Here is a 25,151-nt window from a genome sequence, read left to right as displayed (position 1 = left end):
CAACCTCCTTGTGGCTTTGTCCGAAATTTGATAATGCTTTCCATTCATCATCCCTTTGTAAGCTTGGAGCCTCACTGAGTTGTGGTTGGGGAGCAGTAAACACAAATCAGAAGGTGGGAGTACCTGAGGGACTTTGATGTCACCATTTGTATCCTCCCGAATACTGAATTAGTCCCAGTTAGATGTATAAAAAATGGGTTAAAGTGGTTTTAAATACAGAACATGATATATTTCACCTCTGCTTTTAAAGGCTTGAATGCAGCTCACTTTTGAATATTGATCTGCTTTTCTTCAACTACATAAAGATTTTTTTGAAGAAAGACTTCCAGGTATAGAGATTTGTATAAATGTTACCCTCCATTTGAAGTTTCTTTTTCTAAGAAAAAAAGCTGTTTTAAAAAACGCCCTTTCAAGAAAATTCAGCAATTGGGACATATATTGGGTTCTCCACAGCGTGGTACCCGTTGCGGTCCTGTACCGTGGACTTTGGGGTCCCATCCCTCACACAGGCCGACCCCTCCTGTCTCGGGCTGGGGCTGTCCTGTTTTCTAGTAGCTGGGTAACAGTCTTCGTTGCATGGCTTCCCAGAAACAGGTCTTGTGTGAGCCCCAGAGATACTGACAGTAACAAGCCTATGTGCAAGAAGAATACATATTCCCTTTATAGTTAAGATTTAGTATGTGATTGACTTCATTTCACATCTCTCTTCTTCAAGGATAATATGTTGAGAAACATACAAGAACCAGTTAAAACTCAAGGCAATGTACAAAGTTTGCAGTAACTGACATTTTCTGTTTATTGGTGAGTAAATGCTGAAATTTGTTATCTTTTATTTATCTTTATTATTCTTTATTTATCTTTATCTTTTTATTAGCTATTGAAAGGGGTCACCATAGCCAGCGGTGGAGTGTTACCCAATATTCACCCAGAGCTGTTGGCAAAGAAGCGGGGATCAAAAGGCAAACTGGAAGCCATCATCACTCCACCTCCAGCAAAGAAGGCAAAGTCTCCATCACAGAAAAAAACTGTATCAAAGAAAACAGGCGGCAAGAAAGGGGCAAGGAAATCCAAGGTAGAGTAATCTGTTTATTTTAAAACCTAACAAGCCTGCTAGTAGTAGCTGTAGGGAGCATCACGTAGGGTAGATGTTCTGTTCCATGTGTTGTTAACAGCAGGGATTTCGGTAGCAGTGTAAGCAAATGCTGAAGGAGTGCTGCCCTCTCCTTAGTGCGGCTGAAGTCTGGAAACCCTCAGAAGTGTCACAGGTCTGCAGGACAGACAGGCAAGCTGCAAATACTCTGTTCTTTGTATGAAACAGTCACTAGGTGGGCACAGGCTGGAGATGCCAAGAGGCAGAAGAAGAGAGCATATGGGGGCTATACTTGTTACGCCTTGCGGGTGAGCAAACCAGATCTTACGTAGCGAGGTAGCTTTGCTGTGACTGCGCAGGTGCCTGCATTGGGATAGGCACAGTAAACTTGCTTGGACTTTGTTCAAGTATTGATTTGTGTCTGCAAGAAACAGAAAATCTGGGTATTTTTCTCCAAAGTGAAGTCACATTAAAGCAGCATTTTGCAATTGTAAATACTGAAGAAAAACAACAGCTGAAGTCACTTGCATTGTAATGTTCTCAGTCATTAGCATGTCAGAGTCCTGTTTTCAAGTGTTGACTTTTTCTGTTGTTTGTTGTTTTTTTTTTTTTTTAATTTGTTGTTGTTGTTGTTCCAGCTTAATATAAGACTCCTCTTAGTTGATTTGATGAAATCCAAAGAGGGTGAAATACTCCTTCTGAAATAGGATGCAGTTCTGCTAGAGCAGGTAGCTGAGTCTCTTGCAGCATCGGAGAAATTCTCTTGTTGCTACACAGAATTTCCCCCAAATGTTCCCCCTCTGTTTTTAGTATGTTATAGATGAGAATCTTCCGTGTTTAGACTTGTTTGTTTTTTTTTTTTAATTCCAAGTAATTAATTAAAGTCATCCAAAATGAAGCGTAGACGTGAGGGGAAGAACAAGACGACCAAAATGTGATTTTTCTTATGTTAGGAAACTAAGAATAACATCTTTTTTAAGCTAAGGAGAACATTCCCTCATTTCTTTTTTTAGTTTCAGTTTGTAGGAGTAAGGAGTCTTTCTAATATGTGTGTGTGTTGAACCAAGGGGTTTTTTTTTGCAAAACAACTACTGTCAAGCAATACCTTTTGAAAGTGGGAAGAAAAGTGCACAGATTTTACATGAAGCAGACAGTGCACCTGAAATGGATAGTGCTTTCCCTGTCAAAGAAAGCTTCTGTACTCATGCTGTATGTCTCTTTCATTGTTTACTTGATCATTCTTCTGGTTGTTGTACTTTTTTGGGTTTTGAACTGTTGAATTTAGTTTTGTCTTTTAGAACACCTAGTAGCTGACATTTCAAGTGCAGTGCTTCTAATAACCATGCACTAAGAGTTTCCCTAAATCTGGATTTTTTTTTTCCCTTACTTGATTACAAAAGCAGGAAGTCTGTTGTGGGGTTCTGTTTTTCTTCCACACAATAAACTGTATTGTCTGCTTACTATATTGGTATTTGGCTAACAGTAAACTCCTGGGGAATTGAACCCATGAAAACCTAATTTTCAAAACATTTGTGTAAAGTAAAGCATGGTTACACCTTCTAGAAGCACCAATATACCCATGCATCAAAGTCATTTTACTTGCTCAGCCACAGATTTAGTTTATACACTTTGGAAAGGGACAATCGGAGAGCAGCGGCTTGCTTAATATTCCAGGTGTGCTTTTTAGCTTCAGCATAGGTATTGCTGAGGGACCAAATATTTATATTAAATCATAAGTAGTAATTTTATTGAAAATGTGAAATGATTTTTTTCACCATTGAGTTTATAACCACAGCAGTCAATTCACTATCTTCATGAAACATCCTTTTCAAAATGTTCATACTTCTCATTTTTATTCAATAAATCAATTTTATTCAATAAATCAATTCATTCCTGAAACCTATCATTTTACAGTGATATCATTTTGTCAGTGATGCAGTTGGAAAAAGGAATGGTGGTGGAGGGGAACTCTCTCCCTACAGCTTTACTGGAGGTGAAGGTGATCATGTTAAACAAGACAGCGAAATTGTTCAGCCCATTTCCTACTACTAGTCAGGTAGAAAGTAGATGTATTTTCCTGACACTGGCTCTAAGGATGGCCAGATTTCACAGCAGTATTTCTGAAAGTAAATCTGTGAAAGGTGGTAGCACCTCCCTTCACAGAGAGATAAAATTTGCACTCTGGCAAATCATTTTTTACCTTAAAGTGAACGTCTGACCACACTTATAAATAGATACATCGTCTTTTTCCACACAAGCCATTATGAAGCTGTTAAAAGTTTGGGGCTGTTTATTTGTTTTCCTGCAACATTTAAGACAACTGTCATCTGAATTGTGCACTGTTGTAGGCAAAAAAAGGCTTATGTAGATATGCAGACGTTGAGGTCATTTTCCTATTGATTCCTTCAGCTGAAATCAGTCACTTTAGCTAGACTGAAGGATAAAATCCAAACACCAGTGTTTGTACTGACATTTTACTGCCTGGTAAGCATTTATGGCCTGTCGTATATCTTAGTGTTATTAAACTGTTTTTCTCTCAGCGCCGAGTTAACTAATTAACTATATTTTTGGAAGAAGAAGCAGGGAGAAGTGAGCAAATCAGCCAGTGCTGACAGTACAACAGAGGGAACTCCTGCAGATGGTTTCACAGTCCTGTCCACCAAAAGTCTGTTTCTTGGCCAGAAGGTATGCTCCTGCATTTTTATAAATGAATACCTATTTTTCAGTGCTGCTTAGGGAATTACCCCTCCCACCACCCCCCCTTTCCCCAAAACATCTAGGTACAATGGACATTTCCCCATTGAGCACTTGAGGAGGTGTACGATATTAGTTTTTGAACAAAGCAATGCTCTGAAACTACTTTCAGAACATTTTAAAAATACAGAAATGAGTCTTCATATGGCTACATAATTAAATACTCAAATAGAAGGAAAGCCTGTGTGCTTGTAATCTGTCTCGCCTTATTCATAAACAGCATAATTGTTACAGCTAAGCTTCTGCCAAAGATGAGATTATTCTAAGAATAAAATGTCTTTTTCCAATGGGCGGCCCACTTTATTGCTGATGCAAATGATTTACAGGTTTTTATCAAAACCTATTTTAGACATTTGTTCATAATAGTGGTTTTGTGTTTTGTTCTGCTTTGTTATTTGCAAAAGTTAATGCTGTGTAATAATGATTTACTTTTATGAAAAGCTAGAAATCAACGATCCTTCTTTCCCTGTGAATATGCTTTGGGACATGGGGTGTTTTAATACAAATACATATCTCCTTAAAGAGAGGATCCATTTAAAGAGACAATTCATTAAATTAATTTGGTCTTTTATCTTGAAACCTGCCTTTAGTTCGTGATACAAATTTTTTTTTTAAGTAAAACTGCATCTTTCTTCTGTCATTCAGTAATCAGGTCATTGTGTTGTAAGTCATAAAAGATGAGCCATTGTCCATTGTGGAATGTATCTCCTCTGACTCATTTTTATTTCCTACTGAGGTTGTTCTCCATTTATCCTTCCACAGTTTGTTTGCTAAGTTTAACATGCATGAGAGTAATGTTATGTTTTGCAAAAGTAATGTTATGTTTTGCAAGACTTCTGATTTTCCACATTTAATTTTACAGCTACAGCTAGATTGCTGGTTTGGTAGGTTTTTGTGTTATTTGATTACTCCTAGGGGGGTGGTTTTGATCAGATTTTTAAAAGCATTTTGATGACTGAATTAGAACCCCAAATTTATAAACTATATTACTGTCTCAAGAAAGCAGGTAACATCAGACTTTTGGACCTGACTTTGAACTCCTTTTAGTTACCGTAGGAAACCTGTAATAAGTCCCAGCATTGTGTTCCAGCAAGACTGACCCGGCAGATCGATGGGGCTTTGCCGTTGGGCTCAGTGGAAGAGAATCATAAACTCCAGGACTGCTTTAAGCTGCGATGAGCAAAGCCAGTGTCTGTTGTAGAGCTTTCCAGTGAGTTCCTTGTACTGGGAAATGGACTTCCTGGCTTTCTCATTCACTTGGAGTGCAGCCCCCTGAAATAATTACTGGTATGACATGTCCATTCCCGTACTTTTTCGTTGTCGGTTAGCTCTGCACATGAGAGGGGCCAGGTGTTCCTTTATTTGGAACACAGTAAGCATCATTAAAAGAGAAATGAAAACCCATTTGTCTCCTGTTCATTTGGAACACTCCAAATGAAATGGATTATTTTCTGAGGGGCAGAGAATGCATAGGTGCTGTTGACATGTGTCACGCACAGGTTATATTTTACTTTTGATTCCCAGTGAGAAACTGTCTTTAGAGGCAGTAAATAGTGGTGTAAAATTCGAAGAAAAGTGGGCTATGTCTAAGAAGGATAAGAATTTTCTGTGTCCTATTATGTGTGAGTTAAATTCTTGCCTTGTTTGAGCTGATAAATAATATATTAATGTCTTTGCTCTGATTTACCCCCAAAATAGCACGTTTACACCAACCTAATTTATTTTAAGCATTCGTGTTAAGACTGAAAATGTGAAAAGCTTAAAACAGAAAAAAACTTTTGCATCGTAGTGATCAAAGAGATTTTATTTAGCATAAAAAGAACCAAAAAATGTATTATGCTGGCTTATTTCTAGAAATACTTTCAGACCCTTCCCCAGAAACTATTGTCAAAATATGCATTTTCAAAATTTCCAAATAATTTTGATTTTTCTTGGGATAAAAAAAGGCAAAGATAATACTTTCAATCATGGAATCGGTGGGAGTCGAATGCATCCTCTCTCCTAACCTTGAGGTGTGTTTTGCATGGGCCAGGAGGCTCCTGGGTGTGACAGGAGCAGGTTTAGCAGACGGCGATCTCATTGATGGTGGTGGTTGTTAATTATTTAAGTGACACGTGGAAATCTCAAACAATTGCGATCTATTTTGGAAATGTACAACTTAAATATAACAGTTTTCTATAAAAACTCTAGTGACTTTGAATCAGTTAAATGCTTCTGCTTAGCCATTTCTACATGCAGTTGCTGTTTAAAAAGATAATACTGATTTTTAAAACATTTATCTAATTTTAAGTCCGATGCTTAACAGAAAAAAAAATATCTGTTTTTCTATAGTTGTCTTAAATTAGTGCCACATGGTATTCATAAACTTAATGAACTAAGAATCTTCTTTAGTAGCGATTCTGGACAGTAGTATTGCAGTTTGATTCCTTAGACTCGTGCCTGTGGCTTTTTTCCAAAGTGAGTGAGGGCAGAAGGTGCTTGCCTGTTTGGAGGAGGACCTTTCTTCTCTTCAGCATAGCCTCACTCTCCTTAAAACAGCATTTTGAGGGAAAGAAAGATCTGCTAGGCCCTTGGGGAGGGAGGACAGTGTGTTTAAGTGGTTCAGCTGGAGGCCTGGAAACCACAACTCTTGGCCTCTGGGTTTGGCTAATTCAGAGATACCGTAAATCACCTCTTCTTTCTCTGTTGCCGTCCCCATTTGCGAAACGGAGATACAGTTACACTCTTCACACAGATGGTAGGAAAGCTTAATACGTTAAACTATTTTGAGCTTTTCCATTTGCAAAGCAAAAATATTCATATTAATCGTAGTTATTTGATTTTTCATGAATTTGTACATACATATTTTCAGCATACTTTCATGTTCTGTGTGTTCTTAATAAACTGCAGTGCAAACACAGAAAACTGAAACCAAAACCCCCAAATAATCAGTATCTTTCAAACCTCCTGTGACATCCTTGAATACCTTTACAGCATGTCTCTTTGGTCTGCAAAACCACTATCTGCTAGCTCAGGAAATAATTTACTAGATCCAGAGAAGGAAGAAAATAATCTTGGTCTTTGTATCACATCAGTCGTAAGTGTTTAATGGGAAAAATCTTTTTCTTGGCTCCGTGTTTGCAGAAGGGAAAGGGAAGGGGTTTATTTGCAAGAACGGCTCTTCATCCTTCCAATGTAGCCAGATTTAATTACTGAAAACACAAATGAGGTTATTGCAAACCTGGGTATTGTCCAGTTTTTAAAAAGTACTGTTACTGCATTAAGTCTTTAGGTAACTGCTGACATTCAGCTAGAAATTCTTGGAGGTCAGGAAATGGCAAAGAATCCTTCAGTTATACCTGTAGAAGTGTATTAGTGCTACACTAATGAAGTATTAAAATCTAGTTAATATGTAAACGATTGCATATCGTACAAGTGCCATCGCAATGGAAACGTGACATTCGGCACATTACCTAGTTTGCTTTTCCTGAGAAAATCACGGAGTAGAGGCAGAGTTTTAAGACCTCAAGCCTAAGCATTAGGGTTTGGTCTTTCAGAGAGATCTCAGCTTGTTGTCTGCTAAAGGCATCCTCAGTTTTCTATATGAAACTCAGACCAGAAAAAATTCCAAGACTTTAAAGGTAATTTTTTATGAAATAAGAAATGCAAGGCTTGGCTCAGAAAATGCTCGTGGATGTGCTAAGTGCCATCTGCAGTTTATCTAACTAACGTTTAATTTAAATGTTACCTAAAGTTATGTCCATTCTTTGCTGCATATGTATATGCAAGGTCTCCCTATTTTGTTTTGTTGTGTTTTGTTTTTTTTTTTTTTAAAGTGGCCCTTTAGGGGATCACTTCTTCTGTTTTAATACATGCTTCATAGTATTGGGTAGTAAAATTGAGCAAGTACTCATTGGAGGATTTAATTCTACAGGAAAACTTCTGATTGTTTTTTTGATTGTTTCGGGCAATTTGATAGCTAACAGTGCATTGAACGGTAAATGCAAAATTTAGCAAAATAATACTTAACTGCCAACACATGGTATCAGTGATTGGCAGCTTTTTAAGCATTTTGTTGTTGCTGTTAAATTGAAACTTTAATTACCAACTGAATGCTGTGTAAATCCCATCTATGAGTAGGCGCAGAGGTAGATTAAAGGTCTGAAACCAAAATGGTCTGCAGCCAATAGATCTGGGGCAGAAACTTGTAGAACACATAATTAAGGATCAAAGAGAGTCACCTATAAAATGAACAAAATATGTTTAGGAACGTACTAAAATCTCCACAAAACAGTCTTTTGGTGTGTGCATGTGTTTTGTTGGTTTTTTTTTTATTTCAAAATTCATAAAGTTTCTTTAACATTTTGGTTTGATTTGACTTTTTTGTTTTTAAACAGCAGTTGCTTGTAGTCAAACTCAAGACTCAAACTCAAGTATGAATAACTCACCACGTGTGAAGTTTTAGAAGATTCTAAGCTATTTGAAAAGCAAGCTTTCTTAGATTTTATTAGAAATTCCCAAACAGACCCACACTTAAAACAGGACTGAAGTACACTCATTTTTAGCCAAAATCACCCTGTTTTGAGGGAATGTAGTTTGCTCAAGCAACATATGCAAATTTTATGAAATTGCAGGCTTTTAAAAAGAGAAAGAAGGTCAATTCATGTAATCGCATGAATGAAATGGAAATAATTTTTTCGTAAAACTTAAATATATGCTTATTGGCCTCCTTAACTCGCCCAATGACTTGTCTTGGTTACATGAATTGGCTCATATTCCCTATTAATAAACTCACATACACAAGGAAAAGATTTGCAGAGTTCAAGTTTACAGAACGTGGATTACAAACCAAGAGATAAAATTAAGTTATTGATGAGGTTAATTGCCATGCCTAAGTGTGTATGTTACGCTTCATAGGTTGAACCCAACGGGCTTTGGATTAGAAGGAAAGCCTGGCTTAACTACAGCTGGCTTCAGGACTTGCATAAATGAATGAGAACTTTCTCTTTCGTAGTTGCTTTCCATATTGCCTAATCAGCTTCTGAAACAATCATGTTAAATGCGTGGTTTAGATACATCATTTCTGATGTAGATAATGTATTTCCCCATATGAAAGAGTCCGGAAAATTTTTTGCACTTTAAAGTGTTTTACGTTTGAGCAGTAGTAAACTTGGTGTGTGTGAAACCAGACTTCCCGACGCTGGCTACGCAGCAGCGTCACAAACCCCTGGTTGTACGCTTCCTCGCGTACCTGTCTGCAGTTTTGACTTTTGCCAAGTTTGGCATTTGCGTCAGACTGCCTCACATTACAGAGTCGTTTCTGTGGTGTGGGTCACGTACTATGATGAAACAACCGAACTGTCAGGGATAATCAAACTGTGCTGTCACTTTACACCCCTAAGCACTTTGAAAAAAACATCCTCACGAGTATGGCATGGCAGGATCAGTTTGTTGCTATTTGCCGGTCTTTTCATTGACTTCTTATTTTATATACTAGTTTGTAAGTCTTGCTCAAGATGTGTTGCTAGAAGTTGAAATCTGCACTTTGTCATGTTTCATTGGTTCTTGTTGTTCTTTTAAGAGCACGTAGTGCAGATGTGAGGTTAATCTCCAGATATCAGTGCTCACTTCCTCACCTTACTGTATGCCCATGAGAAATCCTCCTGATTTTGTCATGATTCAGACAGCAATTGAGAAGTGTGCTTTAAATACATGGGTGTTAATGAGAGGAGTTAATGGGCGTTAGTGGGTGGGGTTAAAATCTCTGTTGTCATAAACGGCAAAAGGAAGTAAAGCAAATAAAATAAAACCTAGAAGCAATAAGCACATAATAGTGCCTGCTTACAGTGCTTCACCAGCCATTCACAGAGGCAGCAGAACTGTGGGAGTGAAAACCGAAGTGCCTGCAATACACAATGTGGTGACCACTAGTAAGGAAAAAAAAATAAACACATCCCCTTGCGAGGATGGAGGAATCGCTGGAGACAAGTGTGTGCTTTCTCAAAGATACGCTTATGTTTGCTGGCTTGAAGAGGGAGGAGCAGCATCTTTTATCCAGTTTCAGTGCTGAACAGTCATGGTACATTCTGGTAATTGATGCTGAAGAAATAATTAGGGTGTCCATCATCTATACTTTGAGGAGAAACAAATAACCTCTTATAACACCAAAATAAGAATCCCAAATAGCGACCAGTATAAAGCCAAAAGTAGATCTTGTTAGTAGGTACATTCATGTCCTCCCAGTGTGAACAATGTTTGAGTCTTGTGTTTGAATTTTTTTTGGATAATAACCCTCCTTTATGACCTGCCTTTTATTTTGCATATTTGTTTGCAGTGATGCTATCTCCATCTGTGTTGCAAAGCTCACTTTTCTGCAGCTTCTCTGTGATTTCCCAGCTGTCCTGTTATTTCCCACCTCATGCTTTTCTTTTCAGCTGAACCTTATTCACAGTGAAATCAGTAATTTAGCCGGCTTCGAGGTGGAGGCCATTATCAATCCTACCAATGCTGACATTGACCTTAAAGATGACCTAGGTAAATGGGGCATGGGTTGACACAACTAACGGTCACATGGAAATTATGGAACCCAGAATTTACTCTCTAGGGCTTCATACATTTAATAAGAGCAGAAATTCAAATCTTGCACGTTCTGTTTTGTTGAAGAACTATATTCGAAAGACTTTTTCACCAAATCTGAATGCTCGCAGCTACTGCTAGTCTTCAAGTTGATTTCAGTTAAAACAAATCATTTAAATTCTTTTCCATAATGATCATATGTGACTGTTAGCTATTTTGGGGGGTTTCTTATTTGGATACTTTGAGGACTAAAATACTTTTTTGTCAGGTTGTTTTCAAAATAAGCAGTTTCTCCATTCTAACTGCAATCTCTTTTTTTTTTTCCTGATACTTAGAGTAGGCGTAAAATTTTTAAAGAGGAATGATTAAATAATTAACTATGCCCCAATCTTTCCTACCTTGATTTCATGTTTAATTCAGTCAAATAATTTTTCCATTATGCTTCAATTACTCCGTCGCTTTCACATTCAGCTGAAAACAAATACTGATACTATACCAACAATGAACTTGTATATACAACCATAGATGGTGTATTGCTTTTAAAGCTTCTGTCTTGTTCCAGACTGAAAAAAAAGGTAAAATATCCTACTTCAACAGAAGTCGGTTCTTCAGAAAAGTAAAAGAAAAGTTAACTTTCATGAAGTATGTACTGTATTCCCTTCTTAGTTGATTACTCCTGCTGCTGTCATTTTTTAAAACTTCCTTAATGGAATACAACCCGTAATTCTTCTACCACTGCATTTCCTATGGGAATGCACAGAAGTAATTTAACAAGAAAAAGATTCAAGAAGGCGAATCTTTAGACCAGCCTTTTTCAGAAACATGTATATTTTTACAAGTGTCTTGGCCATTCCAACACGTAATTAGAAAACATGCCTTACCTTTAAAATATAAGAACCATCATTTATATTTTTAAAGCAAATTCAGTACAACCCGGTCTGCAAATACATGGTTTCCTCCATATGAATGGCTGTCATTTTTAAAAACAAAATGATGAATCGCTATACATATGAAGATTAGTGCCTGTCAGCTTATTGATGCTGACAAAATGGAGAAACTAGTTATTTTGTTTGGCTTGATGATCCTGAATTTCTTTTTTTAAACAGATTCCATATTTTAGTGTCATGCTCTGTGGGGAACTGGTTGTTCTAGGTTTCTGCAAAGTGAAATGGGGTATTGGCTGATTTTAAAACTTTGGAAATGATCTCGTGTGATTGCTCTGACTTGTCATTTTAACATTTATTTGATCATGTCATACTCAAGATTCCTCCTCCTGTTCCCTACACCCCTTTCTCTACACACACCTGCACACACAACTCAGCATACTCCTTTGGCGCAAGGTTTGGAGATGTAAAGGTAGGAAAATATGGACGTTGGTACATGTGTAAATGTAGAGCCTGTGCTGGGTCTCTGTCCAACGTGGTTGATATACATCTGTTTACCTGTTGTAGTTGCAAGTTGTACAGGCTGACATTGCCACGATCGACAGTGATGCTGTCGTTCACCCGACAAACTCTGACTTCTACACCGGTGGTGAAGTAGGTAATGGAAAGTTCAGTGCTGCGGAGTTTGTATGTGTGTGCATGGTCAATCAGCAGCCACAAGCTTGTTGTAGCTATGCAGATTTGCATTCATTTCTCACTTCCAGCAGTCCTGACTGATAATAAAAAGAAATGAATAATTGCAAACTCAGTAGGCATTTTTGATTTTTATCACCAAATCAGACTTTCAGAAGTAACAATAGAATGCACCGCCAAAATTTGAAGGGCAGGAACGGTACGTTCAATGCAGGCATGCGACCAAGGGAAAAGAATTACCGCATTGTTTGTCTGACATGTTAAATGCCTGTCTTGAATATGGTTTGAGTCTTGATCTTTAGATTTCTAACCAGTTCCAGTACACCCTCTCCATGCCAAGTTTCAGATGTTCACATCTGACGTGCTGGATCTAGCCCGTCTGTATTTTCTGAACCCTTATGATTGGTTAGGTTTTTTTCATCTTTTACCTCATGGACCGATTACCTTCGTAGCCCTGCTCCACGGTCCTCACACCCACAAGCACCCACACTCACACGGCTAGCGACACTACGTACGTTTTTCAGGCGGTTGGTCCTCTAAGCTACACCGATGAGAGAAGGCATGATAGCAAACATGACAGACGCCTTAATTCAGTATGTTGAGTGTCCCCTGAGTAACTCCTCTCTTAGTAATGCCCCACTCTGCGTACAGTATTCTGAAGGATTTCATGAAAGCGTCGCAGTACTTTAACTGAGCTGCCTCGGTAATCGGAGAAGGCAAATCAGAATTTGGGCTGAATACAGAAGTTGCTGGTAAGGGTGATGACACACTGTGCTTAAAAAAAAACCAACTCACCTGATCCCAGTCTCTGTCCTACATCTCATCTTAACCTCCTCATCGCTATGCGAACGGCCTCCCTCCACGCCGGTTTCAGTGCTGGCCTGGAGGGACACGCGTCCTGCTGCAGAGCTGGCGTGTCCTGCAGCCCCTGCGCTTCCTGGAGGGGCCGCTGCCCGATACCAACACGCGGGCTGACGGAGCTCGGTATGGCCTGGGACTTGGCTGGCTAAACTTGACGCAGAGACATTAAAATAAGAGTGTCACAGTACCCTGTATCTGAAGAACGTGCTTCTGAAGTCTGTCAGACCCATTTAGCTGATGTGCTCGTCTCCTACCCTTTGACAAAGAAATGCTTTGCTACCCTGCAAAGAAAATTGCCTCTCGAAGCTGTACTGCTCATTCCTTAGTGTAGGTTCCCGTTGCCTCTGACTGCTGTAAGAAAGAATAGAAGTGCACAAATGCTTAGCTTCCAATGATTAACTTTTACCCATCTAAATTTATTTATTTTTTTAATTTTTGTTGGTTTTTTTTCCCTAACAATTTAAATGTACTGGGGGCTTATCCTGAGAATTTTAGAGCCTAAATTTCTGCTAACGCTGTTGTCAACACTGATACCGATGCCTGCTTCGAAAGCATGCGATAATGATCTTATTCTCATGGGAGTGACACATATTTATGCTTGTGAGCAAATAAGCTACTAACCTTGAAGCTGTGAAGCAAGACTTCCATCAAGAAACTTGCTAATGTAGTGGAAAATGGTTAACTACAGTATGTCCTTTCCCAGATGAAGCTAATTTACGGCCTAGTTCTGGAATAGAGTTTCAATATAAACTCTCACTATTAATCAGAAGACGACTGTAATTGAGGAGTAAATGCAGAAAACCTCACCGATTCAGACCAAATAAGACTTTTGCTCTTCTTTACCACTTCTGCAAGAAGAGAGCTCAGTGAAATAAACTGACCGGGTTGTTCATTGCTTTTAATTATAAGTTAATTCCCAGTAGAAGGGAAAAAGCTGATCCTTCTGGATTGAATTAAACCAAACCAGGCTAAATTCCATTAAATGTACAACAGCTTTGCAATGGCAAAGAAATGACCTACTTAATAGATCTTTTCTGTTCCTAGGTTCTGCGCAAGGCTTAATTATGTTTCCCCTTGAAACAAGAGAAATTAAGGATTATGCATGTCATGGGTTTTAGCATCTAAATTCATGGCCTCAAGGGGAACATAACTGGAATATATAAAAACACCAATGATATGGAAATACATACCACGAGAATATAACTAGAATGGAAGACTGTTTCTTTCCCTCCCCATGCCTTCTCTGTCAGAGGGATTTCCTAAGACCCCAACGTCAGCCACATCTGCCGGAGCGGTTCGGCAAAGGGCACCGGGTGTCCTGCTCTCGGGCGTATCGCTGTCTTCGAAGGGCAGTGCGTGTCCAAGCCCCTCCGTGCTGGGGTGGATCTCCTTCCCTAGCAGGCTCTCCTAAGACACCTTGCTGCTACAAATAAAGCCACCGCTGTCTTTTCCAAGAGATTTGTGAGATGGTGCCTTCTGCTCGCTTGCACAGGGATAGGTAACTTTTCCAGAAAACTCTTAGTTAGGAGTTTGTCTAAGTAAACTTAGACCGAAGTATGTATATAAAAAAGCCTAAATGAGCACAAAGAGCAGATTACACGCTGACCTACACAGTCTGACCTGCAATCCAGCTTTTGGCAAACACCCATTGCGAATTGGTTATGAGAAAAAGCCAAAGAAAAGGCATACATTTTTTAATTGTCCTCAGCTTTTGTACCCCAAAAGCAATAAACTGCCAATAGCAAAATCGAGGCAGGGTCACGGAGTCAGTTTTTGAATGAAGAAACAAATACATTGTTTTCAACTTTTAATCTTCATTTGGGAAGAAATTTAACAATGGTGTCGGAACAAAAGCATCTTGCAGTCCTCTTAGTTCATAGAACTGTGACCATATTTTATTTAGTAAACGGAATCTTGGAGGAGGGGCTCTGCTTCCTTGAGCATACAGTATGTGCACTTCCATCAGAAAATGCTTTTTTTCTTTCTTCATCAGTGAAAGTAAGGGGTTTCACCAAATAAATGTCTAGATCTTTAGAGATCCTAGTTCTGAGTTTTTGGAAATCAGTTTTCAAAGTAATATCTCAAATCAGAGCCTTTATGATATCACTGCTTTTTACTTATCTACCTTTATAATTAATATGCACAGTGCAAAATTATGTGGGATGCTTATGTAGTTAGGAAAATGCTTTCTTGGGCTGTTTATTTTATGTTAATCTTTAAAACTAGAGCTGCAAAATAAGATCTAAACCATTTCGTGATGGACTGCCTTTGTAAACGGCATACCTTTTGGTTGCCCTGAAACACTGCACAGCTCTTCTCCTCCCAGAATGACTTTGTCCAGCTCCTTAGCTGTAGTTAGAGAAGTGCATTGGAGGAATGTGTTCCTTAGAGATTCTCCTTATTTCTGAGGCTCTTCCTCTTGGTTAAAGGTGGCTCAACAAGCTGGGCAGTTACCAAGTAAAGCAGCCCGCTGCACTCACGAGACTGTTTCATTCCTGGTGCCACCTGTTGGGGTCAGGGACCAAGATCAGGTGAGTTTCAAATTCTTATTGTGGCAAATGGCTCTTTAAAACGATTTGTAAGAGAAGAGGGGAAATGAATCTTAGGGGAAGGAGTGATGAACCTTCAACCAGTCTTGAGCTAGCGCATTCTTCTGGAACATTTCACGCTAACAGATGCTCGTGATAAGGAAGGAGGTAGGGATGTCATGGCAGATGTTTTGACTTTAAAATCGGAGTCTGAGAATGTTAGCGAGGGATGCCGATGTGAGGTTTTTGGGTTGTTAGGGTTGTCTTTTTTGGTTTTTTCTTTTTTTGTTGTTGTTGTTGTTGTTGTTTTTAATGACTAGCTAATTCTGAAGTCCCAAAAGGTTTAGATCTTACTTTGCAGTCCCCAAAAAATGTTTGGGCAGAAAACTCTAGAATGATGTAATAAAAAAATAATGATGAGTCACATGTCTGCTGTGGAAACCTGGGATCGGAGGAGTAAAATAACAATTCTCTGTTCAGGGAGCACTTTGGAAAAGAAAGGCGGCAAGGAGTTTGTGGAAGCTGTCATTGAGCTTCGCAAAAAGAACGGGCCGTTGGACATAGCTGGAGGTGAGGTTCTGCGCTTCGGAAACCTGCAGACAAAGCGCGGCGGGCACCGGCTGGGCTCTCCGCGGCAGCCCTTGCTGCAGCCGGCCGGCCAGGCTCCTTCTGCTGCAGCGCCTGGGTCCGTGCTGTCTGCGGACGACTTTCATGGGTCACGTGATATTTGTGTTCTCCAAAGTTAAAATACACACGTTGCAGCTTTAGTAACCTGTACTGAAGCATCTGGGAAACGGTGTAGGGATGTAATATTGCAAGTAAAAGCAGGCTGTTCGCAGGTACGTGCCTGCGCAGTGAATGTTGATTATTAAGGGCAATTAGTTAGATGCTTATTTTTCAGAACAGTTGAGTCCAACTCTGTTAAGCATCTGCTTTGCTGAAGTGCCGCTGACTTTCACTGAACTTAAGCACGTGCTTAAAGTTAAGCATCTGCTTGGGTACTTTGTTTAATCAGTGCCAAAATCATCACTATAAAAGCTTACGAGTTTGTGATGGCTAGTTATCAAAATTTATGTAATATCTGAGAAAAATCTACTATATGAGTAATAAAGTTTGGTAATGACGATATATAATTTTATGCCATCTGTGAAATTGCTGATACATATTGTTCATATAGAAGGCTGATTCTGCCATCTGTGTTTATGCTATAAAATAAATACAGTGTGCACAGTTTTGTAAACGAATTCTGAATAAAGCTGAAGAGGAGATGCAAGACTTCAGCTCTGACAGGAAAAATTACAACTGTTTACTTCTGATGCTTAATACGTTGGATTTTTTTCCTTGCTTTTTGAAATTTTGAATAAGTTTTTCTTGGAATTCTTGTTTTGTAAAAATATGTAGAATCGTTTTTTTAATTTTTTATTTTTTCTTACTTCTGTACAGTATTCTTTATCAGCCCAGACCAAACTCTTACAAATAGATTGCAAGTTGGAGAGAAAAGATTTTTTTTCTTGGCTGTCAATGCATCCCTCGCATCTAAGTGCTGTTTGGCAGCTTTACCCGGTGGGGAGCTCTACACTACACCAGGAGAATCTGTCTCTTAGGGGCTTGTTGGAGCACTCCAGAGAAGAATTGGTACACATCAGTTTCTCAATCATATGGATATCCAGTTTTCAGATTTCTCGGTTACATAGGTATCCCTTTAATCTACCAATAACCAGGATCCTTACCTGGAATATAACTAGCCCACTGGAATATAAATATAACTGGGCTGCAGTGTGATGGTTCTCTCTGTTTCTGTTTCTACAGCAAAACTATAACTTACTTCCCCTTTCAGAGCATTTGCATTTAAAGTAAGGGACAACTGCTCTTGGTAATTAACAGTTGTCCTCAACAGAATCCTAATGAGTTAATTAATGACTACCCTAGAAAACACTCCCTGAGAAATATTAAAGTTGGTGATGCGTATCAATACAGTATTTTATTCTTTCAGGATGAATATATTATCCACATTTCACATCTGACTAGAGATATGTCAGCTGCTTTTAATAGATTTTTCTTGGATTTATGATGTATTCTGAATCTGCCAACATTTTAGTTGCACATTATGACAAATTAACATTGCCTTAACACAGAGGCTATTCAACATGTTGAGAATCTGCAAACCCATAAAAACATACATGCTTGTGCTTCCATTGTCCTTCAAAATGTACTCTTCTGATTAACCTCCGGTCAGAGTGCCATATGACAGTCTTTTCTCTTTCCTGCAGCAGCTACAGGATAGTATCCATATGTGATGATTGTGCTCCAAGAGTTATTTCTACTATACTTAAATAACAAAACGCCTCATAAACATTCCGGAGTGGAGTAGAGGATTTCTGGCCTCTAAGCACCTTTACAATCCTGATATTTTTATTTCTTAAAAAAAATATTGTTATTTCTATTACTGTGTTGAAGACATAAGCTGCCGTTTTGTAGCTTCACTTTTGTGGCTGCGTATGTCCCAAAGCATGCGTGTTAGGGGCTTGACTCTTTGTGAAGGTTCACTTTATGCCCTTGCGAGATTTTGAATAGGTGTTTTTCTTCCCTCAGCTTGCGATTAGGATATTTCTCTTCCCTCTTTTTTTTTTTTTCTTTTTTAAACAAAGCAAAGTTACACATTTTTAATTTCAACCACAGACCTGTGAGTTCAGAAATGGCAGTGATCCTCTGACCCTGTTTTCTGGCAGGCAGAGCACACTCTGTTGCTGCCTTGTGGTGGGAAGTGGTGAGCCCAGAATGCCTTCTCCTGCTGAGAGAAGGTGCTCGTCTGGAGAGTCCCTGCCTGACCAGAGTTCATAGTCAGGCTCTGCTGCATCCTCTTAGTCCCCACACGTCCATGGTAGTATCGTGGTGATGATATATGATTAGCATAGTAAAAATTCGTCTCCCCTTCTTTGTACATACAGCGCCTCGCCTGCTTGTATATAAACAGTGTGAATCAAACTTTGTAGATCTATAAATGCATCCTCTCCAACCGTCTATCAGGAATGTGAAGAAAGAGATAAACTAAAACCAGCATTGTTTAAGTGGTCTCAGATGACCCATACACAAAAAAAGCTCAAATAAAGCCAGGCCCAAAGTCTTGAGATCACACAAAGTGTCGTGTTTACAGTTACTCAGAAACAAAGCTGGAAATAAAGCAAAAATCTTAATTCACCTCTTTTCTGCCTTTGTTACCAGTTTGTAGAGCATGACTAGCTCTGAGCTGATCCAGTCCGGGCTGCAGTGCGATCAGAAGCTGTGTTTACCAGGAGTAGCTGAAGGTCACACAAGCCGTAACTCTGTGCGCCTGTCCAGCATCCTGATACTTACTGTAGCTCCGTAATAAACTGAACCAAAGCAAGACCATCCCTTGAACGGGTTTACGCTCTAACAGATTACTGCCTTTTTCCTTACACGTTACACAAGTTTGCACAATCCCCAATATAAATGTATTTTCTTTGATGTCAGCCATGAATTCTTGCTCTCTCTAAAATAAGCTCGATTATAGCTATGATTTATAAATTACCACAGCAAAGTGCAGCTGGAAATGGAAAATACAAAGTCTCTGGAATCATGTTGTTATATTTTAAGGCTGTGTGATTTGTAATCTAAAACATTCACAGGGGCTGAAGGAATGTCTGTCAATTGTTCGCTATTTTAATCACATATGCACTCTTTTAATCCTGAGGAGAGAAAAGTAATTATGTTTCACTTTCGGTTCTTACTAGCTGTTGTCAGTGCTGGCCATGGATTGCCTGCAAAATTTGTGATCCACTGTAATAGCCCAGGCTGGGGCTCAGACAAATGCGAGGAGCTGCTGGAAAAGACGGTGAAGAACTGCTTGGCTCTGGCTGATGAAAAGAAGCTGAAATCAATTGCGTTTCCTTCAATTGGCAGTGGCAGGTAAGGCTGTTACACAAACCCCATACTTGATGCCAAATAGGTCACGTTTTCTAAGTGCCATCTCATATGTGCCGGTCCCTTCTCCGTGTACAGAACCCATAGCTGTGATGCTGATGTTCGTTTCTTGTTCGTTTCAGTTCCCTGAATGAAATGTTTCTTCCAGGTTCGTTCAAGCTGGGCGCGGAGCCTGCAGTGTTCTCCTGAACACTAGTTCAACTTCAGCAGGTCTAGTAGTGAGCCCTGCAGAATCTTAAAGCATGCAAATAGGTCAAAGAGCATAAAACAAACTTTTAAAGAGGATATTACAAGGACTTTTTTCAGACTATCAATTTGTTCGTATAAATTGGGGATGTGGAGGAGAACATGAAGAAAAGGGGTCTGTTTTACCTAGTTTTGGTGCATAATTCAACTTTCTGCAATATATGTCTTAAGATGGACAGAAGATAGATCTCAGTGTTTGTTTAAGCAGCAAACCTGAAGCGCCTCGATTCTCAGGATTTGCAGAGTCACTTCAAGCTTTCACCCAAAATTCGTAAGCTGAATTCCATGCGGTTTACATCATGGAAAACATCATATTTCAGAAAAAAAAAGGGCCTTAAAAGCCTTTGCCAAGGTTTTTGAAATCCAAAGTCTGAGGTTAAGGTCCTCTGGCTTTGTACAGGATACTCAGCGCCTTTGAAAGTTGGATCATGATTTTAAGAGACTGTCGCTTTTAAACTGAGTCTTTCAGGTTTGGGGTGGGGAGGGAGGTTTGGAACACGCGGCCTGTAGCGATGGCTCAGTATGAAGACCGAGGGCCAAATCTAGGCTGAATTACACAATTATGTATTTAACCCTGAACAACTGCCCCTGTTTGAATTTGCCGTGAAAGAAGTTGGCTGATGTACAGCAAGAATATTCTTCCCATTGTGCCGTGTTGCAACACTAGATTAATTCCTGCATATTCTGTGGGTTGGGGCAGGAAGTGCTGTTTGAGCTTTTGGGTGAATGACAATAAAGAAATAGAAGTTTCATTAGGATAATAAATGTAAGCGACTTGCATCAGACAAAGCTCCAAATAAGGTTAATTTGCAAGGGCGTCGTTTTAAGGAGGTAACATGAGCCTACTTTGTAGAACAGTAGAGAAACATAGCGGAGGGTTCAGACTAAGCTGTTGAATTAGCTGTCAGGTTCACGGGCTGGTCAGTACAAAGAGAATTTCTCAGTTGCTCTTTGGGAGAAACTGTGTTCCTCCACGGACTGTAGAGTGACTATGGAATTGGGTATGTAGGTGCCTAAAGTGAGACCGTGTAAATTCTCTTCCATGGAGCCCTTTCTTCTCTGGAGAGCTCCCAGCGAAGAACCGTTCCCAACCCTTGTTGCGAAGTAGTTGATTGGCGTTGGAAGATGATGAAACCCTGAATAATCATGAGATTCACATTCTGTTACGAAACCTGGTTACTGACAGGCAAGGTCTGTGGCAGCGTTCTCAGCTTGGCATGTGCACGTCATTCTCACTCAAGCCGGCTGAAGTGGTGTTTTTAAAAGATGGAGAGGGATCAACAGGCCTTGAGAAATATATGAGGTTGTGTATTTTCCCTTTTTTCTCTTAATTAGAGATATTCAAGCATAAATTGATTTTGGAGAGAACAGAATATATTCTGACAGTGCTCTTTACTTGTTTTTATGAAGTCAGAAGCGTTAAAAAAAAATAAAAGTAAAGCTTTTAAAGACAGCAAATGCCAAAGACACCACATGTATGCAGCTGTTCTAGTACAGACATCTGTCAAGCAGACATCACCCAATAAACCCACATAAACAGTTTCATTCTCTTTTATAGTTGAGGAATGGGATTACATGAGGGCAGTTCAAATAAATCACGGGGGGAAATAAAATAGCATACTTGTAGCATTCAGTGGGCCAGATGCTCAGCCACGGCCAACTTGTGGAAAGCCCAAGAAGGGCGCTGTACAGAGGTAGCCTGGAGTTCAGTCTGGTAGGGCCAGCAGGAGAACAGGGAAAGGAGAGGTAGGGATTGAACATAAAGTCGTCCTCGGAGGAGGGGTTTCGTTCTGAGGCTCTGACTTTGATCTGAATTGACACTAGCTTGGCTAAAGTCTCAAACTGCCTTTTCACAAGAATTTGACTCAGACCAGTAGATCAAGACAAGAGGTTTCTGTTTCTTCTTGCAGCCCACACGTGGCCATTGGATTTTTCTACTTTGTCTCTTTCCTCTCTTTTGGGATGGTGGTCATAAACAATTTCCTTTAATTGGCTTCCCTGTGTGCATGCCTCCCTCTGACGAGGCTGCTCTTTTTTCTCTTGCCCTTTTGTGAGCACCTTGCTGGAACGCTCCTGAAGTGGAAGTTGTGTGACTTCGGAGTCCCTTGCGAGCAATCCCAGAACGGCAGATAGCCTGATTTTGATGCTGGCCTGCATGACAGTTCCTGCTCAGGAGAGAAATTCCTCAAAGATCTGTTCAATAAATGCCAGGATGCAGCATTCATAAGTAACTAGCAAGTGATCAGAGGTGGAGGCATGCTGAGTCTGTGTCTTTTTCTCTGTGTAAGCTGACAGTAGGAAGTAGCTCCTATGTCAAAACTGTGCTCTCAGTTGATTAACTTGTCACACAGCTGATTCTCCCTGACCAGCTCATTTGGCTTTGGAGGAGTACAAGGGTTTTTAAAAATGCTTTTTCCTTTTTTTTTTTCTTCTTCAGTAGAAGAAAAAAGTGGGCATTTTCAGAAAAGAAAGAAACAGCATGAGCTGTTTCATGTCATCGTTTTTGAAATATCACAACCGGTATCTTCCGGCAGCATGTATAATATCACATTACAGGCAGCGCGACCACAGAATTGCTCTTGGAGTATATTTTATGGGAAGGTAATATGCAGTGAGCGGGCTGTGACACAGGCAGTTGCCTTTCTCATTCTGTGTCTTGCAGCATGTAATGAGAGGGAGAGTACAATAGTGTTTTATTGTCAGTTTGGTGCTTCAGTGAGCAAACGCTAAGTGATGTCTCACCTGGTAGTGCCAGAGATGAATTTAGCCCAGCTTCTTCCAATTGCTGAGGAAACTCGGAGAAACTCAGCCATCTGTGTAATCTGTAAATTGTTAGTAGTATTAATAGTACACACTTTATAACAGGGAGTATTGACCATCGTATAGCTGTAAGTGCATGTCAGGCAACCAGGTGATGTTCAACAGGATCTTCAGAATTCTGTTTGGGCCCAGCTGGTAGGAGTGGTGGTGTCCATCACCTTCAGGCTGGTTACTGCGACTCGGGGAGCGCTCAGAGTTTGGTGAGGGTGAAACTCCAGTCTGGGTAGGTAGCCGTACTTCGTGAGTAATACTGCAGCAATGCTCAGGCCACATTCAAAGGAGTTACCGGGTGTAATTTCAGGAGTTTGCCATGACCTGTAAAACTCAGTTCGGGTCCTGGCTTTGTTCAGACCATTCTACTTGTGCTTGACCTGTTTTAAGATTAGACGAAACTTTCAGTCAAGGGCTGCTAGATAAAAATGTGACACAGCTTGTAAGAAGTGTTTCTGGGGTAGACATGGAGCTTTGAAATTCAGTCACGCACAGTGTTGTCATCTGAGAAAGCAACAAGGTTTGTTCTGTTTGTGGCTTCTCCAGAAACAGGGGGCGGGAGCCTCTTCTTTAGGCATAACTAGAGGAGTCGAAAGGCCTCTGGTTTTCAGAACTCTCTGGTTGATACCAAGCAGATGTCCTTCAACATATTTTTCTTAGGCTTGTACTTACATTGAATCACCCTGTAATTAAAAAGGCTGTAAGGAGCCTTGGAAGTGTTGCTGAGGTTGGCTTAGAAAAGCCGTCAAGTCCCTTAAGTCTCTCCTCAGCCCCGACACAGCTACTTTGGCTTCCCGAGCCCAGTAACGTTAGACTGACCCCACCTGGACCCAGGGGAGCAGATCTGCTCACCTTCCCTCAGCCTGCTTCACTTTTTCTCCCCCATGTGAAATGGTAAGAGTGGTGTTTCTCACTACCAAACAACTAGAACTCATTCTTTCTTCCTTTTCAGTCTGCAGCCAGGCTGTACAAGTGACTTCTTTAATTTTGTGCTATACTATTAATCATTAAGAGTGGTAAAACCATTTTGTACTTTGTGTCTTTTCGTGCTTCGTTTTCTATATCGAGTTCTCAATCCCTTTTTATTTTTTCTGTGATGGTTGGTTTGCTTTCCGGATGGGTTTGACTCTGCAACTCTAATGTCCCTGCTGCTTTCCTGAACGTTTTGGGAAGACCATTAAATGAGAATAATTGACCCGTCAGATATTGTAAGGTTCAACCCATTGATGTGTGTGGACTCTGTATTCATATTTTAGGAATGCTTTTCTTCTGTTGGAACATTTTCAGTCTTGCCTAAGCAAACAAGTTTGTAGCTTCTAATTCAGACTGTAAACACTGGCTTTGGAGCTTTATTTACCGTGTTGCCGTAGAGAAAAGACCGAGTTATACCATCCAAAGCTTGTTCAGCAAGTCTTGAGTTTCTTTTCTTTGTGTCTCTCCTTCTAGAAACGGCTTCCCAAAGCAAACGGCTGCTCAGCTGATCCTGAAAGCCATCTCCAGCTATTTCGTGTCAACAATGTCCTCTTCGATCAAGACGGTGTACTTTGTGCTCTTCGACAGTGAGAGTATAGGGATATATGTGCAGGAAATGGCCAAACTAGATGCCAACTAAGCCTAGAAAGCTACAGTACCAGCCCCCTCTTCTGCCCATCGTCCTCCCCGAATCCTTAACTCCTTGTGAAGCAGAGCATCCCTTATTTTAATTTTTGCTCATCTAGGGGAATAAAGGTGGGGTTTTTGTTGTTTTTTTTTTTGTTGTTGTTGTTTCGTTTGGGGTTTTTTTTTGTTTGTTTTGTTTTTACTTTCTGAAATGTTTTATGTTGGCACTGATAGTTGGCATTACTGCTGTTAATGCACTGTATACCAGGCATCGTCTGAACTTAGTGTAATCTAGGAGATTTTATAGTTTTATTTTAATGAAGTATGGATCGAAGCAGAAAGCCGTTAGGAGTATGTAGTCTTTTACTTGTGAAAGAAACAGGCCGACCCTATTTTGTAACTGTGTTGTGGTGCTTTATCAATACATCGAGTGGCGTTCCTTTCATTTTTTAAAAGAACAGATGCTATAAACCTAATTTGTGTTTGTTTATTGTCTTAATGATAAATCTGGAAGAAAAAATACAGAAACCCTGTTGTCCTTAATTATATTTACAATTTTGAAATCGTGTGAATTGATTTAGTAAAATGTTTGAACTGTTGCTGTTGGTGTACTTGAATTAATTTTTCCATTAAGCCTTTGTTTTCTAAATCCCGAAAAGTTAGTTACGAGAGGGATGAGAAAACGCCAGATCTGAACCAGTGGCCTGGAAACCTCTTAGCTGGGCTGGCTGCACGCGTGCCCAGCGACGCTCGGTCAGAACGTTTTCCAGTGAGCGTTCAGACTTTCTGGTTGGTGCTTCAGATCCTCCTGTTCAGAATCTGAGTTAATTGACTGTTTAGTTTGGGAGGTTGCAGCCTTTTAGATCAAGCAAGGCCTAGGATTTTTTGAACTAGTTCCAACGATTTAATATTGGCCTTTTTGAAGCCATTTTTTATTTTTTCCAAATATTTATAAGCCTGGTTTGCACTGGTTGCTATACCATTTGCACAGCTGAAATCCATACCGACATAAACCTTTACGGAAGCCACTTGGTTTTGTACTTTGAGAAAGAAGAGGTTACAGATTCAAAAGCTATTGCACATGAATGCTCGCTCTGAAGAGGAAGCTCTTCCTTTGAAGTCTTTAGCCTGCTCTCTACATAGTAGGCATACGTTTTCCATCTCTGTTGAAAACTTCATGTGCTGATG

At 39.9% G+C, this 25,151-nt stretch overlaps 1 protein-coding gene across 1 annotated transcript in view; it reads left to right on the top strand.

The window, feature by feature from the left end:
• The window catches only part of MACROH2A1 (macroH2A.1 histone), a 46,427-nt gene extending 21,865 nt beyond the window's left edge, over positions 1 to 24,562 (top strand). The window contains exons 4-9 of the mRNA XM_082490022.1: positions 875 to 1,072; positions 3,665 to 3,775; positions 10,258 to 10,357; positions 15,846 to 15,935; positions 19,118 to 19,292; positions 23,811 to 24,562. Coding sequence (XP_082346148.1) covers positions 875 to 1,072; positions 3,665 to 3,775; positions 10,258 to 10,357; positions 15,846 to 15,935; positions 19,118 to 19,292; positions 23,811 to 23,976 — 840 coding nt within the window. The 3' untranslated portion in view covers positions 23,977 to 24,562. The remainder of the gene's footprint in view (positions 1 to 874; positions 1,073 to 3,664; positions 3,776 to 10,257; positions 10,358 to 15,845; positions 15,936 to 19,117; positions 19,293 to 23,810) is intronic.
• Positions 24,563 to 25,151: the final 589 nt, after the last annotated feature.

This window comes from Vanellus vanellus (assembly GCF_965231255.1).
Source record: "Vanellus vanellus genome assembly, chromosome: 13".
NCBI lineage: Eukaryota > Metazoa > Chordata > Aves > Charadriiformes > Charadriidae > Vanellus > Vanellus vanellus.
Note: the sequence above shows the minus strand (reverse complement) of the source record. Positions and strands in the feature narration are given on the sequence as shown.